At 41.6% G+C, this 17838-nt stretch overlaps 1 protein-coding gene and 1 long non-coding RNA gene across 2 annotated transcripts in view; one reads left to right on the top strand and one right to left on the bottom strand.

Annotated features, from left to right (window-relative positions):
* The first annotated feature begins 2752 nt into the window (after positions 1–2752).
* Positions 2753–17838, top strand: part of adgra2 (adhesion G protein-coupled receptor A2) — a 34050-nt gene continuing 18964 nt past the window's right edge. Inside the window, exon 1 of the mRNA XM_088375910.1 lies at positions 2753–3623. Coding sequence (XP_088232036.1) covers positions 3376–3623 — 248 coding nt within the window. The 5' untranslated portion in view covers positions 2753–3375. The remainder of the gene's footprint in view (positions 3624–17838) is intronic.
* LOC148398048 (uncharacterized) lies at positions 6781–15553 on the bottom strand. The gene is made up of 3 exons (XR_015858702.1): positions 15298–15553; positions 13854–14034; positions 6781–6938 (listed from the first exon to the last, which is right to left on the bottom strand). It is a non-coding gene; the product is annotated as an uncharacterized LOC148398048 (long non-coding RNA).

Raw genomic sequence — 17838 nt, 5'->3', positions numbered from 1 at the left:
CCTTGGGATTCAACCTGGACATATAATTACGTTAATTTTGTCAGGTCTGCTCCTACTTTAATAACTATCACTACTTATTAATTTTATTTATGGTACTCTAATAAATGAATGTTAATTTGTAGAGTGACAAATTAGACCCCTTTGCATCATTTCAGCACCTCATAAACCATTAAAACTATTGAATATCGTCAAATATAATTTGAACACGTTCTGGAACGTGTTACTCAAGTATGTGGTACACATACACACACATGATTTATGGTTATTTAATAAATATACATGATTATATATTTGGATAAACTGGAACAAGTAGCACACATCATCACAGGCGAAGTTCTCTTGGGCCTTCGTGTATGTAGTTTGTGTGTTCTGTGACTGGTGTGTCTATATGAGCCCTATGAATAACTGGCGGCGAGTCCAGGTTGTACCCTCACCCTTACTCTCATAGGCAGCGATCCCAAGAACAAGAGCTGGAGTCAATGGGTCGATGGACAAAAGTAGAAAAACAATATGCCAGACTTTTTCTCCCGCTTACACACACACACACACACCCTCGTAGCAGTTCCATTGTTTCGCAACATCCACTACCCTACCACTCATCAATCTCATTTGATAATCCCATGAATTGTGCAAGCCATTGACTTTTTTTCTGAATGCCAAATTAAAAGCATCTCACCAGGAACTGTTGCATGAGTAGCTCATAAAGGGACGCCTGCGTGTGCGTGTGTGCTGTGGCAGATTACGCCACTGGATGTCATGTGTTCCTCTAGGGCCAGCGTGGTTGAGGTCTGCGACGCAGGAGGCCTGATGCTGTTCTTTTATAAATCCCAGCAGTCGCAATCGAACCACACTGCAAATGTTTTATTGTTGCTATTTTTGTTCAAAGGGGGAGTCAATGAGATCCCCCCCGTCCCCATGCATTCGTTCACGTCATCTGTTGTCTCGCGTGTCCTTGCTTAGATTGTCTCTCCCAATTCCCAAATGTTGCGTAACTCCCACTCCATCTCCCCAACATTATCTCAGCTCTCGGCACCAAGCAGCTACAGTTCAACCTCTTCTATTTGACGTGTTCCACATTCTCAACGCTGCACCTGGAATCAGGTCCAGATGTGGAACTGGGAAAGAGAAAGATTGCTTGCTTGGCCGTAAAAGAAAAAAAAAAGAGGCGGGGGGGCGGTGTCTGTCTATGGGGTGCATAGAGCAACGGCATTAAACTTTGCCTGGATGCCATTAAGTACAATTTTGATGTAATGTGTAGTTTCAATGGAAACTGGGTTCTTTCAGATGAGAGAGATTTGGGCCTTCTGGACTGGTGTTGTACTGGAAGCCTTTTTTTTCACAGCTTGGATAAACAGTCCTCTGTTTCATTTGCAAGCAGGCACCCATCTCTTGCTACAATGTCGCATACAGAAATAACAAACCTGTGCGGGTCAGAACACAGGCTTCCATTGTACCGCTGGGCTAGAGCTTGCATGAGTGTGGTGCCTTTACTTTTAACATATAGGAGCCAAAATGCTCTCCAACCTCATAGACTCCTGTGTAGGCTATCACAGTCATTATTATAGAACACTTGGGTCGAATTCACAACAAATGAACTGCAGCCACTAATAGCATTCAATCGCACTTCATTTGCACGGGCAGTTTGCTACCAAGCGAAAGATGGAATTTTCAGAATGTGGTCTTGGGGACATGACCGAAGAGGCAAGAAGCAATTGTCACCATAATTCACATGCACATCTCTACTCATACTCACATAAATCTCAGAAAATATAATATAATAATAATTAAAATATTTTGGAGAATATGGACATAACCATTGTCCTCATTAAGCAACATTAAGCTGTAGTGAGCCGCTCTATATGGAGAGGAAGATGATTATTTCAGGTCTATGAAATCCTAAATACGGGTGCCATCTTTTTCAATGTCAGCATATGGGGGAAATGTGCATGTAGAATAGCAGCAAGGCATTGTAGAAAATGGAGTCATTTATCTCATTCTAATCAGGTTACAACAAATAACTTCTTTGCCATCACTGACATTATCATCACCATCATTGGTTTCAATCATTACCAAGGACCTCAATGTGAGTCAGTGAATAACCACTTTCCTTCTTAAATCATCCTGCAACAAAAACTATATAAAAATTATTAACTTTAATCACTGGTGGGATGTCAGGACCAGCAAGGCCTTCCCTGACCTAAACACTTTCAGAAGCACCGGTATGAGATATGAGATGGCATTAATTCAGTCCCCCAATGTATATTTGCTTAACTTCATGTGTATTTTGACGTTGGAATTTTTTTCCCTGTCCAATCAGGCATCCATGCGCACCCTATAAATCAATCTACTGTGATCTAGGGTTCGCAATTAAATTCAAATTGATCCTCATAGGGCGTGAAAACTGGTCCTCAATGACGTTGGCATTTTCTGTTCTCAGAGTGGTTTTTACATTTTGGCATGTTATTAGAGTACTGATTCTGAATGTTTGTTTGTTTGTTTATTTATTTATTTATTTATTTACGATTCTGATTCTGAATATGTTTATTTATTTATTTATTTATTTATTTATTTATTTATTTATTTATTTATTTACGAATTAAGCAAAAGTAAAAATCATCAGTTGTATTGCTTTTTACAAGTTTCAACAAATGTATAGATTGTATATTCGACTTTAGTCAAAATGTATCGGTACAAATTGCGTGTTGTCCCGGCCGGAAGCGCTAGGACCTGGGAGACCACTTTGGGGCGCACCAAGTGAGTGTGGCAAACGGCTGAAAAGAAGTCCGAGATTAGGATTTGACACTTGAGCAATCAACACCGGCTCCCTTCCAACTCTCTCAACTTTCTTCGCTGAAATTTCTGCAGAGAACAGGAAAGGGGGGAGAAGTGAAAAGAGGCGATGCAACTTGCAAAAAGTTTTGGAAAACTTTCCTCTGCCCTGGTGCACTCGTTCATGCAGATGTCAGTGTGATTTTGAGTCCGGAGTCGTGACTTTCATCAACCGCTGGATTAAGTTTGGGAAAGGACTACTTTCATCTGCACACTCAGAAGAGTCATCGCCAGAGATGGGAGACTCAAAGTGAGTAGAAAGCAATAGTTTGCATTTTCCGTTGGATTTAAAATCACCCCCCAAAGGAAAAAAAAACTGGAGCAAAACGAACGGAGCGCCCCGCCATGACATAACGGAACACTAATAACGGGACCAGTGTTTTAATTATTTAAAAACAATACCGCAGCTTTTGTGTTGTACAGAAAACTGTCCCCACGTTTGCCATATTGGGATCGAGAATAACTTTCCTGTCGACCCTAGTCTGGAGGCTTCATGCCGGAGATATGGGTTGACCTGAGGCTGAGCTGAGATCCAGGCTAAGGACAATGAGCGCGCCCGGCTTTGGCATCCCTGTGCTGCCGGGTCGTTTAGTGGTACTGATGCTGCTGCTCCTGCTGGCCGCCCCCGGGCCGCGGCCGTCCCGGGCGTGCCGCGGGCTGCTCGGCTGCAGCTGCTCGGAGGAGCGCTCCAAGACGCATGGAGCCCAACCCCTTGGAAAAAGGGTCAGCTGCGGCAAGGAGGACCTGTCCGAACCACCCGATGCCAACCTACTGCCCAACAGAACCGTCACTTTGTGAGTTAAAAACCTGCAGCACAACACATTTTAAATTAAAACTATACTGTTCAGACTTAATTAAAGTGGGGTGCAAAACTGGGTACACTGTAGTTTTTTTTTTTTGCACGAATTTGCACGTCATCAGCAGAACATGCAATTTCTTTCGTTTTAATGTATTTGATTTTTGACAACATCCCAATTGAAGAAACTGATTATCATCCACCATCCCGTCATTATTAATTTCTAGTTGAGAAACCAGTATGTTAAAGAACTAACATCCCAATACCTTCTTTTGCACCCATGTCTTTGTGACTTAGTCTTACCATTAAGCAGTTGCTTAATTGATTGACTGATGCCTGACACTATCAGAGACAGATAAGTTTTACTTTAGCATCTTGTTGCTGCTTTTTGAAGTGATGCACTAATCTTTTGCACACCTCATAGGGATCAAAATTTGTGGGGGTATTTGGAAGACAGTATATTGCATTGTAAGGGTTTCAGTATTACAAAACATAAAAAAATAATACTATATGTGATGATGACCACATTTAATTTAACATTTAACACCTTCTCTCTTCTCTTGAAAGTTTTTTTCAGGCTATTTTAGTGTTAAATGTGGTGGCACGCGACTACATTGAGTCAACCAAAACAATAACCACGTTGTCATGACTTCCTCTTTGTCAAACTGAGAATTAATTACCTTCCCAAAGGAAGAGTTTTTTTTTTTTCTACAATTCTTATACCGACTATTCCGCATGTGGCCTTCATACGTGACTGTGACCCATTGAACTGAATTTGTAACGCGGACTTGCTACAATTATAATACACGATGATCCAAAGTGGGCATCTTGAACTACTTTGGCCTTAATTTAAGTCAACTGTGCGCAAGGCATCATCATCATCATAACATCACACCATCATGTGACCCTACCTCTTCGACACAAGCCTGTCACTTTAAACGGTCCTCCCCTTCCATTAGAATAAACACAAACACATTTCACTCTGACTGCTTCCATTAAATATGGCTCCCAATTACCTTGTGCCGAGAAAAGAAACGTGTAGCCTGCGAGAGCGGCGTGACATCATGATAATTTAGCTCCAGTTTTGTCGGATATGTTCATACTGGGATGCACTCGTTTGTGTGGTCTATTTGGACTTAAGTTGAAAGAACGGCGAGCTGTGCCAAAACATACAATCTTAGGTGACGAATGGCCTCATAATCTATCGGTGACACATATTTGGGCGGTGTTGGTGGACACTCCATAGAAATTAGTTGTAACGCTTTCTTCAGCTGCTCTCGGACTTTATTCGTTCCCACAGTGTGTGTAGAGTCGATGCACAGTCAGGGCTCCAGTGAAGTGAACGCATGAGGTAAAGTAAGTGGATTTGTGCCCCGGGAGAGCTCAAGTCAGCCAGTGGTCCATTTATAGAGCCGTATGTTTCTGGCTTAATAAAGTTGGGATTATACATCTGGTAAACACATTGCTGCAAACAGGAGGGTGGAAAAATAGCAGTGGTTGAGGTGATTGAAGATAATTTCCAAGGCCACACCTACTCATTATGGTTGGCTTGTTTGGTAAAAATACCGAAGCGGTGGACAAAAAGCCATTTATTAGAAGATTTGATAGACGTCTCTTATATGGACACGGCACGTTACCTGTGCTATGCTCTCATACACACTCGTGAAATGTTCTTGTATATACTGTTGAAATGCTTTCATACACTTCTGATATTTTTCTGCTCAGTATGAGGGCATTTCAGTAGTGCGTATGAGGTAAAAAAGGTAATCCTGAAAAGTGCTACAAATTCAGTGAGTTTGTGTGGTGGCCATGCTCCAATGATCTTTCATGACATTTGGTCCAGATGTGGAATGTGAGATGCTGCGACCATATTTGTGTTATTCACCAACATTCCTGGATCTGCTCGGAGTAATGTGGCGAGTATTCCAGGTGTGGCGGGTCGCTCTCTCCCCGCATCGGTCCTCATCTCTCCTGGGGATCTCCTTCGAGCCGAGAAGGGCTGGAGGACTCGGCAGGTCCGGAGGCTTCCGGGGCCAGCTTCTACGTGTAACGCGCAACAGCTGGCCCCTGCGAACATTCCAGCCGAGGCCCCTCACCCTCCTGGGAAATCCCAATGTGGATTTGTTTATCAAAACGATTTGTTGGCTGTTTATTTTCCTTGCCAGCTGTAAAAAGGAGCAACCGGTCACCACAATATTTTCACCTCCTTCTTTTGGCTTCACCTTGTCTCTGCCACTTTAACTAGATGAACATGTTAAAATACATCCTCCCTTCTTCCCATAAACTCTTATCAGTGCTTTAATGATGCATTACACAAGTGACAGCTATGCGCTCCAATCATCTGCCGCACTTTCTCTCTTTTTCTTTATCTGCAGCTCGCCGATTCGCTCCCTTTCCCACCCCTTTATCACAGGCTCATCCACATGCAGTAACTCTTAACCTAAATATTTAGGCGTCTTGGTAGGAAACTGCCATGTCCAAACTCCTTCCAGATGTGAGCCTGTGCAGGCTTGTGTTTAGGCCTAATTATGCACGGCTGCAGAGGAGCTGCTTCTCTGGGGGAGGAGGAGGAGAGACGGAGTTAGATAAGCCCAGTGAAAAGTGCATTTGCTCAGGACAGACTGAGGACAAATGATGGACGGTGCATATGCAAGCAAGAAGTGGAGAAAGTGCAACATGAGGTGGAGAAAAAGAGTGAGAGCAGAGGAGGAAGGAGAAAAGTTTGGCTGGGGGTTCAGAGGGATGTGCCTCTGGAGACTCCAAATCCCTGCAGCCCCTGACAAAGAGGGCTCCTCAGTCAAGCAGATCTTTTCTCCAGGACTTTGTTATTATTAGACTTTATACGTGAAGGAGGGGGTGAAAGAAAGAAATTCAAGATGGACACACAATGTATGCATTCTGAAATGAAACACACATCAGTTTCTTTTACAGTTGAGCCCCAAAAGTAAACACCATCTGACCTTTTTCCTCTTAATCCTTTTCCACTTATACAAAGTAGTTAATTGTATAACATAGCTCATATATGCAGTATGTGTATATATATATATATATATATATATATATATATATATATATATATATATATATAATATATGCAGGAAGAGTGTGGTGTGCCTCAAACCCTAATATGGAGTACAGGAAGTCACCTTGCGCCTTATTGCACGTGCTTGTCGTCCTTCTGTCATCATTGTTCCGACTGTTGGTGTCGGCCCGGTGGGTGTTGACCCAAATTAGAGGACAGGCATGCTGTGAGGTCAACATGGTCGTCCTTGGTTGATGCCCCCTCACCCAGAACAGCTGCAGTGTAAGGGTGCTGTTAAGCACAAGAGTGGCAATCTTGTTGGCTCTCCAGTGAGACACTGAGAGTCCCTGTTGCACATGTCCTCTTGTCGTGCACACTAGAATTGCAGCTCTTGGTCACTTCTGTCTCGGCCCAAGGGGCTGTTTCTGCTACTTCCTGCCTTTTGCTACAATAAATCAACAATCGTCTCACTCTCGATTCAGCACAAAGAATACAGAAGTAGCATTTCAAAAACACTTTTTAGAAAAATGTGTCTTCAAACTACGTCACTGTTGAGTATAGTTGAATTTAACTTAAAGATTAAAATGGCATTCCATAACTATTTCGATATTCCATAAAAATTCCTCAGGACGGCATTAAAAAAAAACCTGAATAACTGAACAGGTGGTTTAGCAATGTTTTAGCATTCTTGGCATTCACACAAGTGTCAACGTTTTTAATGGTAAAGCTTCAAAAACCACAAAATGTGGAGAAGGAGAATTATTTGATGTGAAAGTAAAAACTAAATGCAGCTGACTGTCTGACTCATAGTACATTCTGTTCTTCTTTTGTTATTTTTGGACTAAATATAAAGCCGTATTGTACTGCCCAACCACAGAGGTGCATGTGCCATTTAAGCGATATGTTCCTTATTTGGGTCTCTTGCCAATCATATGTTCTACTCTTTGAATCATTTGTATTCTCTGTTTTGGCAAATAACACAAAGGGAGCGAGAGGATTTGGTTATGTGCAATTGAATCTCTTCGCAATAAAAAGAAGACACCGCTGACTCTCTAGTGTACATTTGGTTCCTCTTATTGTTGGATTATGTATAAAGAAACTTGCAAAATAGTCAAATGAAAAAAAAGTCACATAGAGAAAATATCCTGAGAACTGACATGAAGACAGTAGAACTCGGAATTTTTGTCTGACTTTAGAAACAATATTTGAACTAACCTTAGATGTTCCTCTTCCACTATTGCACGCTTTTGTATTCGCGATGCCACGCATCCAACATCCAAGCAGCATGTGCGTGTTATTGCTTACATCTGTTGGCTTCTGTTCACTCAAAGCCAACTCACCTGACGGAATGTTTGATCGGCTACATTGGTATCAATTTGAACCCTTCGGTTGTCGTTTTTTCTTATGAGGCCCTTTGTTAAACTCCAGCTTGCGGCCAAACACGGAGCTCGCAGATGTGTCAGAGCGCGCGAGCGTGTGTCCAGACGGGGAGTACGAGCACGTCAATGAGATGTCTCGAGCAGTCGTCTTATCAGCGGGGAGGATCCCAATAGCGGGAGGAGCGGCGCGGGCTGAGGCATTCCTGCAGCGCTGCAGTTTATTTATGTGGGGGGAAAAGGTGTTGAGAGGAGGGGGCACGCCTCCGCACATGTGAGCTGGGGCAGCGGTCAGCAATAAATCAAAAAAGCAAACAAAGGCCTGACACTGGATACTCGGAGTTTACGGCCTATTAGAGCACCTGCCAATGCCACACAAGGGTGGGATTTTATAATACCCCTGTAGGTCAAGGTAATGTGACCCCTCCACCCCTCCCATCATAGATGCACACCTACTGTGCCGTGACATATCTTCATTACTCGGCCATACATGTTGATTAAAACGCCGCAATGTTTCCGAGCCTTGGCAAGGACACAAAGATGTGTTGTAGTCGTCTCAAGTGGCTCGGTGTTGTTTTAGTTTTTCCTTTCGCTCCAGGCTCTTCTTATCTTACTCCAAATATGCCTGACTTTGACGTTTCCTTGCCAGTGCTAACTTCCCTCTCCCTGTGTTTGACCACAGCGGCCCCCGAATTTCCCGTTCTGGCTCTGCAAACACATGGATACAGACGCACGGACATAATGGCGGTCTATATTGGGAATGCCTGCGGCTATAATGTGTGTGTGTGTGTGTGTGTGATATGCATGACAATGGTGCATTCATCTGCTGTTACAATAACATAGGTCTGCGTGCTTCCTTTTTACAATTTGATTAAACACAATCCTGCTCGTTCACATAATCCTTCAAATAATACATAATTGCAGGTAAAACAATCACATTTAGCGCTTTCATTTGAGTAAAGTCTTTGGACACCACAGTATCTAACTTTCCAACCTTTGAAAGAAATAATGGCGAACATACAAATGATTTATTTTCGGAAACTAACAAAGAGCTATTGTAAAGGGATTTAATGTGCAATGAGATCACCGCATTTCTTTCAACGAGTTCGGCTACATTTTGCACGTTGAGAGCCGGGTGCGAGCCAACGGCCACGTTAATTACAACGGCAGAGTTTCAAAGAGACGAAGGAAAAATAAATATCGCTCTCCGGATCATCCAATTAAAAAGAAGTCACTGGAAAATGAAAACATACATTGTTTAGGCAACTCCTTAATCATAAATAGCTACATTTCAGTTTATGGAAGTATCTGATTGCATGAAAATCAACATCGCAATCTCCGGTCTCTCATTTGTCATTCCAAAAGTTCTAGAACCACACAAACACCTCTCACCATAATTCTTTCTGCAGCATGGTGGTCAAGAGGTTTGCATTGTACAGTGTGAATGTTCCCATGCATGCATATTTTTCTTATGACTTCCTCCCACTGACCAAAATCATGAGTGTGTTGTTAAAAGTGGCTGGAGCCCTTTTCATGGTAAGATCATTGACGCCAGCCCTCATTGAAATTCACTTGTAGATTTTTGGGGCAACATATATAACCTTGTTTTGTTATATAATGTTTTGTCTTATTTTCTGGATTGTACTGTGTAATTCCATTATATTCAATATATCCATCCATTTTCTACAGCACCTGGGGTCGTGCCAATTCCAACTGAGTTTGGCACCTTTATTGTTAAATAGAAGAACATTTTCTTTGTTGTACTCAAACACAATGAAAGTAAATGGCGTTACAATATTGAATTTCAAAACTACACTATTAAGCGATATAATCAATAGCCCCCATTAAAAAAGAATGACTCAATCATTGACTCAATCAGTCAAAGTGATGAAGTTGTGTTTTGGTTTTTGCTGTCTTGTTGTGCTAATCACAAAATCTAAAAACAATACCCCAGGCACAATGTGGTCACAAATGCTTCATAGAGAAAGTGGGATAAATTGTTCCGCTCTTTTGTACACGCAATATTTCCCAGCAGCGGGCTTTGCTCATGAGCAGAACACAGAGGCTGCTTATGAGACCAAACAATGAGACAATGTGTGACCAGGCGTCCGCACCGCATTCCACTCGCGGATTCAAGATGCTAAATTCACCAAATTGCCTCATTAGAGATGTAAAAACACTTAACACCGTGGCTAAGATGACTATTGCGTTCGTGAGAGCCAGTCATAAACATTCCGCTTTGGTTTGTCTCTGACTTTTTATCATGTAGCGGAATTTCAACTGTTAATATTCACGGCAGCTATTTTTTCAGGCCTCTCGACTTGGCCATCTTTGGTAAAACTCTTCATGCACACGTTGTCTAATACGACTAATGCCAAGTAGGAGACCTTCTCTCGTGTGTTTGTGTGTGTGTATGTGTGTGTGTATTCATGGCATCGGTTTGCCTGAACACACACAAACACACACACTTATGTGGCAAGGGCGTGCGTGGCCGCAGCTCTCAAAATAGCCGTTCGGTCCTCCCCACCTTAATTAGAGACGTTTCTAAAACCCTGATTTTAATTTTAGACCAGTAGCATTTGGACCACTCGTGAACACACACACATACACTCTCGGAGTTAAAATTGCACACTTTCCACATTTATACATCTGATAGGGTCACACATGAATGTAAATCTGCAGACCACAAACCACACAGGCTCGCTGCCTATAGCCCCGTCTGCTAAATCGAGCACAATGCAGTGTGTTTTATAATAGCGGGATGCACATAGCAAATGCGGGCGTGCACTCCCTATAGTGAACCTCAAGGTTACGCTTGTGAAGTCAAGCAAAGTGAACTATAATAGCAAAAAGGAAATTAAAAACATTTATGCACATCTCAGATCTTTCTGAAAATCGAATGGCTTCTCGAGCAGATTATTTGTGCAATTTTTATAAACAACTCAAAGTATGACATTATATGTTGTAGTTTTGTTTGTTTGTCTATACTTTTTTACAGCTGCTCCACCTTGGTTGAGGTTTTTTGTTTCTTGCGCCACTGTGTTCCATTTAGTTTGCTTTTGAAGTTACGTAGTCGTTTTTTCCACTTCAGGATGCGAGTTAATAATCTCTTCCACCCCTCAATGCGGTCTCTCAGAGTTCTGACTCACTCCATCATCGTCGACCAAGACAAAAAATATTTTGCGTGCAATTACATGGATGCTCCTTCCCATGACAAGTATTAAACGAACCTCGCAGTCAGGCAGTGTTCTCTGGTGGTGGCTCAAGGACAATGATGACGTTCTAATCTTGACATGCATTTGCTGCTAAAGTGCTTGTTGTGCTCAAGGGCATTTAGTCTTTTTTTTTGCATTGAGCACAGTGACCCTCAGATGATGAGCTCAGGATTGAAGGGGGCTATCGGGATCATAGGCTCAGGTTGTATTTTGACAACGAAAGGGTTAAGCAATTTGGACGTACTCAAATGCTGAATAGTGCGGCATGGTCTGGAGGCCTCTTCAAAAGTACTTATTCCATCAAAGATGACACAGCCACTTTACAGTCTGAGAGATCCCTGCTTGTGCTCCCACTCAGTCCATTCCACAAGAGTCCATTAGAGAGATGAGGATTCAATTGACACGGTTTTTTGAGCCCTGCAAACAATTATTGTAAACATCATCAACTGGGATGATAAAAATCCTATTTACTTTGAGATTAGCATAGGCATAGCCATTGGCAGGAAATGCAACAACATTGTGCCGGCTTGGCACAAACATGCTGGTGTGATATTTATATACAGTTTTTTTTCTCCTTTAACTCACACACAGTTTCCCAAAATGACAATTTACTAGGCCAAAACTATAATCACCAAAAAGCCACATAGTGTCTGGCCAAACCTCAGACATCAGAAGCTAAATTAAACATGTTATCTTGCATCTAAATTCAACAGCAAATTGTTTTTTGTCTTTGAGTTGCATAAAGACGCACACGCACTAGTGACAACACCAAATGAAACACATAAATTAGAATGTCATCATCTCGCCATCTAGCTATGCATGAATCAAATATTATGAAGATTGCATACCAGATAAAATATTCTTATTGGAACCTCTTGTGGCACTGAGGTCTTCATACCTCTGCGATATCACTTGCACATCATTTGCGTATAAAACATAGAAATAAAAACATAGAAATCTACACCTGACCTATCTTTACATCATGTGCTTATCCTTAAACATGAAATATATATTTACATGTTGTATTATCATTTGTTTTTACACTTGTCTTTTACAAGGGTCTTGAGTAATATAAAATGTTGCCTTTACTTTAATGAATGCATCGTACTATTTTGGGCCAAGAATTAATCATTCATTGTAAATGGGTGCTGGGTCCAAAAGGGGCCATGTATTGAAGCTAATATGATGATTGAAAATACTTTTCTAAACTTGATTATGAAGCTTCAAACCGCATCACATATATACAATCACAGTTACCCAATAAGTGGGTTAGCAAATAACTCGATTTTTGTGTGTGTTAAAAAAATGAGACTTGGACCATCATCCTAAAATGGATAACGTTTAGCCTTAAAGGTTCAACTCCCTCATAACTCAGAGGAGCTTCAAAATAAACACTGTGATGATTAACTCCAGCAAAATGCATTTCAGTAATGATTTTTCTGTGAACCCATCTTTGTTTTGGCAGCCCTGTATTGTTGATCTGCCATGTCTGTGCTCATTACTCTGAGTGCAAAGTACGTGATGTACATCCATTTATAAAGCTAAGTATCTTTTTGATCCACAGTCCACTTGAACTAAGACGAGAGGAGAAGAAAAAGCAGTAAAAACATGGCGAGCGCTCCGTAGACTCGTCTGAGCCATAACATACACAAATCAAAGTACTAGTCACGCGATGCAGGCCTGTAATGCTTTCACCAGACCTGAATCACCTCTTCGGAAACTTATTTTATTTACGAGAACGCAAGCACGACTGGGACACAGGTTGTTGTGCATCATGGAGTCAGTATGCTGATTAAAACAAGTTGAATTCAGCCACGAGACTCTCATGGAAAAATCACTCTCATTATCTGGCTCCCATTGGTCTCTGAATTCAGGCTGCTTTTACGGCTCTTTCAAGGGTTTCGCTCTTTCACCTCGCGTGTGGTCCTCCAGTGTAAAGACCAAATCTGGAGTTAAATGGTGTTTACATAGTGGTCCACTGGCTTGTTTTGACACTCTTTATTGGACTGAAGCTGCGCCGCTTTGTCTATGCTGAAATAACTCTTGGGGTGCAATGGTTAAGTATCATTATCTTTATCACCGTGTCTCATTTTATGATTGGAGTTTCATACGTTTGTAGTTTATTAGGGCTGGGACGGATCTGATTTTGGGCGGGAAGCGAGGACTGGTTACTGCTAACTCACTGCAGAGCACAAATGAACAAATAACCATTTACTCTCACCTTCACACCTATGGACAATTTGTAGTCTTTATATAACCTGGCATGTTTACTAAATGTGGGAAGAAGCTGGGGGGAAAAAAAACTCATTAGCACAGTGAGATTATGCAAACAAAATGGCCCGAGCGGAGATTTGAACCCAGAAGCCCACAAGCCAATTATACTGCAATTGCATTCTTTTGCAATTTAACAACTTCATTCTCATTGAGTGCTTCAGCTGCAGATCATAAAGTACAGTGTAGCATGTGTAAATATTTAAAGGCCACACAGGCCTATTGGAGTACACACTAATGCATCTCACTCATGTCCTGAAACAAATAGCAAACCAGGATGGAACATTTCCTGTATATGTATTGTATTATAAATACTAAAAAGATGGAGAACTCTGTCACCAAACCTGTAGTGGCAGCAGGGAGGTGATCATCTTGTGTTTGGCTTTTCGACCTTCTGGTTGCGGTTTGGACTTCTGCACTAGGTTGTGATCTGGAAAGCTTCTGCTTCTGCTGCCGCTGCTGCTGCTGCTGTGCACCACACTTCACAACTCCACCATACATGCAATGACCCGCAACCAAAAGCAGCTGTGGAAAAAAAATGAAAGGCAGCTGCAGTGCACACTACTGACAGGTATACACACATACAGGGGCATGCAGCGTTGACCACATGTGGAAATGAACCATGCAACAGAATAACTTGGTCTCTAAGGACCTGGCTTTGAGACACCAACATATTCACTGATGTACAGAACAGCCAACCCTTAAATAAACAATAATGTCTTGTTGTTTTTGAAATGTAATGTGCGGCATATGTTACCATATAGTATGAGATGACAGAGCAGTAAAACAAACCAAACTGTTAACAAATGCTTGAAACGATTCAAGCGGCATATTTCTCTTTTTTACGTTGTAGCTGCCCAACTCTTTTTGCGACGTAGTAATTCTTAGTAGCCTAACTCTTTTCGGGAAGTAGCAATTCTTAGTATTCTAAGTACGATAGACTAGTATTTTTAAAGAAGAACTCAACCCCCAAATTTTCTTTGTAATAATATGTTTTGTACGGCTCAGCTAGTCAAAACACAATGTTCTGATCAGTGTTTCGTTTGTGGAATATAAATGGAACAGGCAAAATCCACCTGTTTTGGTTTATCTCATTGCCTGACAATTGTAATGTCATTTTCGGTCGACAGCATGTGGGAAAATGGCCGCCCCCGTAGATGGATAAAAGCGGGGTGAAAAATTGCTGCTTGACTCATATTGTACAAATGCAATATTAATCAAAATGCAGTGTTTAGACTCGTTGAACATATTATTGTAAAGTATTTTGGGCTTGACTTCCTCTTCCTCACTCGTACTTGGTTTGATATGCAAGACAATTTATATTGGACTTTGATGGAAAGTAATGTATAAATAGTATGTATTTTCTCTAGTATACACCATTTCAGGTTGACCAAGTTTTACTTAGATTGTACAACTCAGAGCTAATTTGTGGATTTGGAAATTTCTATTGGTGGAGTCTCAGAATTTAAACATGAAAAACTGGCGTCAGTGGCTTGTGCATTGCTTGTAAATGGGTTAGAAGAGGTCATTGAATGCGACTCTCAAGACTGACATGAAGCCTCACTCTTCACATGGATGACATCGACTCAATTAGCATCCAGGGCCTCAATATTTAAGTGAATCAAAGATGTTAAATATGGTCTGGACTGAGTTAGGGTGTCTCTCCGCCATGTGTCGTGCAGCTAATTCGATTAATGTACTCCATCTGCTAGTCTCTCACAAAGCCTCAGTTGACGCACCACATGGGGTTAGATCTTTTGAGGACATTTCGTCCATAGCTGTGTTTACCTTGTTTGGCCTCGTGTGTGTCAGCAGCCACCTGCCCGCCCCGTTCACACTGCTCCGATCCGTCTGCCCAATGGCCGTCCGGGAAATGCTCTCTCTCCTAGGCCTGACCCTGGAAGTCGGCTTCTGAATAAACAGCTAATTGGCTGGGTTTCCTGTTTAGCCTAATGGGAGCGCAGACTATTTCTGTCTGTTTACAGAGGTCGGCCGCTCTCTTTCTCAGAGTAGCTCTCTCTTTATTGTTTTTAAGAGAACAATGTCCTCAGTGTAGCTAAACATCATGCACATGCGAGGGTGCAAAGTCTGGAAGTGCTAAAAAAAAAAATCTGGAAATCCGCGACTTTTTTTGACTGCAGAGAGTTTTACATAACTCACTTTTTGTGGTCCTTGCTTATTTGTGAATGTCAGCTATAAAGAAGATTTAATAGTCTTTGCTGGACTCATATAAAAAAGTTCCACATGTCCGCAACACACAGTCAAATACTGTACATCCATCAGAAACCACAAACTTATATCCACCTTATTTCTGAGGTCTATTCTGGAGGAACAAATGTGGGAGGAACTTCCCGTTAAGAGACTTCCGGTCAAATGCTCATATTGGTTACAATGGATTTAATTTCACGAAACGGTGTATTAGAACAGTAATCAATCATCAGCCCTAATTGCACTGAACAATCGCATGCCTTGGGAACTTGTTTGAGCTGCTGGCTATTGTACCAACAAGCAAGAGAAGTTTAATATGGGCCTACAAGAGCATTATTTTTAACTGGCTTTCCCAAATGGGGAAAGTGCTCGTTGTGAGCCTCCAAAGAGTCCAGCTTGTTCTCGAAAATGAGAAACACAGGCAAATTAATTTGAGAGTCACTTTGACCTTGTGTATTTGATACTTTTCATTTCAGGGACAAACCGTGTCGGAATGCTCGCATTGAATTTTGTGCTAATGAGCTTGCACTAAACCACCAGAGCTGGCCACAATAACTGAGTATTTTTATGTGTGTGGGAGACTAGTATTTCTCAACCTCTGAAATTATCAAAAGGATCATCGCAGTATTTTGAGTTTCATCTAAATAGTTCATCTATCTATATTTCATCTCATCATATTACATATTGGTCTGAATTGTAAGCCTATTCTAAGAGTTTAAAGCATATTTTCTTGAAGATGATAGAGGTGATGCCTGCATATTGAGCCAAACATATGGTCACTCCTCTGACTAATGTACTTTTTTTTTTGTTTCACAATAAGCTGAGTCAAAGAAAAGTAATCTGTATTTTAACTGTCTGCATTGAATTAAATGGCATGTTCCTTCACCAGATGGGACTTTCTCCTCTCTATCTGTTTTGAATTATTCCGCCAGTTCCGGATGTCTTAAGCTTTCATCTCAGGGCTGCTTTCTGTTATGGCAATGATACTGTGGCCAAAGTCAAGTGAGAGACCTTATGTGTTGGGAGTCAGAGGTTCAGACTCGGGTTACTACATGCGTCATTTATCCGCGCTAAAATGTCTTTCAGTCATTGTCTCTATGGAGTCATGACAACATGTCCATTCTGCACCTGTGCTGTGCTACGTGTTGACTGCGGACTATTCTACAAAATGATCCTTATGCGTGACCTTTTAAGATGTTGCGATGTTAAATATCAAGGGAAAGGCCTATTGATTAAATTACAATGATTAAATTGCCAGGATTTAGCAATGAAGTAGCTTACTGGTGGTTTGACTAAATATCTCATGCAAATGACGTATCCGCAATTTTCTATGCTGCATTAGAGTCATTATAGGGTCACAGGTGCCCTAGCCCGTATAAGCATAAAACGAGAATGTTTTCAAATGAATTATGTCTGAGCTGCACATATACGGTCTGGACTGATGCATAGTAACACATGTTCACACTCAGTTTATTCCCCCCAAAGTGCCGGTTATAAACATGGTTGCCAAACATATTAAAAGTGGCTCACTTTTGCTTGCCTTTAAGCAGCATAACGTATTACTAGAAGAGGTTGGACAACAAGCACCACCACACCTTGAATGAAACCTATCCATGTTGTTATCAGTAGTCATTTGTGCAACATTTATGTGGTCGTTAATGACGATGTTTGCAGAAAGACGTTGACAGGCAAAAATTATTTTGCTTACAAGCTGCCTTTCTTTTCTTCCTGAAAGAGTGTTTGTGGAAGGGAAGAAGTGAATGTTGGCCAGTTTGTTCCAGTAAACCATAACTGGATGATTTAATCAGGTCATTAAATGACTTGGAAGGCGTGGGGCTGAAGGCAGTGTTTTTATTGATGTGGCAGGAAACAAGTGAGGAGGGGGTGGGGAGTGGTACACAGACTGTTCACAGCGAGCCCTCCTTTTAAAGGTGCAACCATGCCTTGACTGTCTTGATTAGGGCACATTTAATGTCGCAAACACCCCATTAATGGCCACGTGCTATGAAGGAAAATGTTGTGAAACCGGAAAGGTGTGTTAATGATGGCGGCCCCCTGCAGTGAGTCACCACCGGGCAGCATACTGGGCTATAAACATAAACAAAACTGTCAACAAGCTTG

This window comes from Syngnathus floridae, chromosome 5 (assembly GCF_059516105.1).
Source record: "Syngnathus floridae isolate MCC-2025c chromosome 5, RoL_Sflo_1.0, whole genome shotgun sequence".
NCBI classification, from domain to species: Eukaryota; Metazoa; Chordata; class Actinopteri; order Syngnathiformes; family Syngnathidae; genus Syngnathus; species Syngnathus floridae.
Note: the sequence above shows the minus strand (reverse complement) of the source record. Positions and strands in the feature narration are given on the sequence as shown.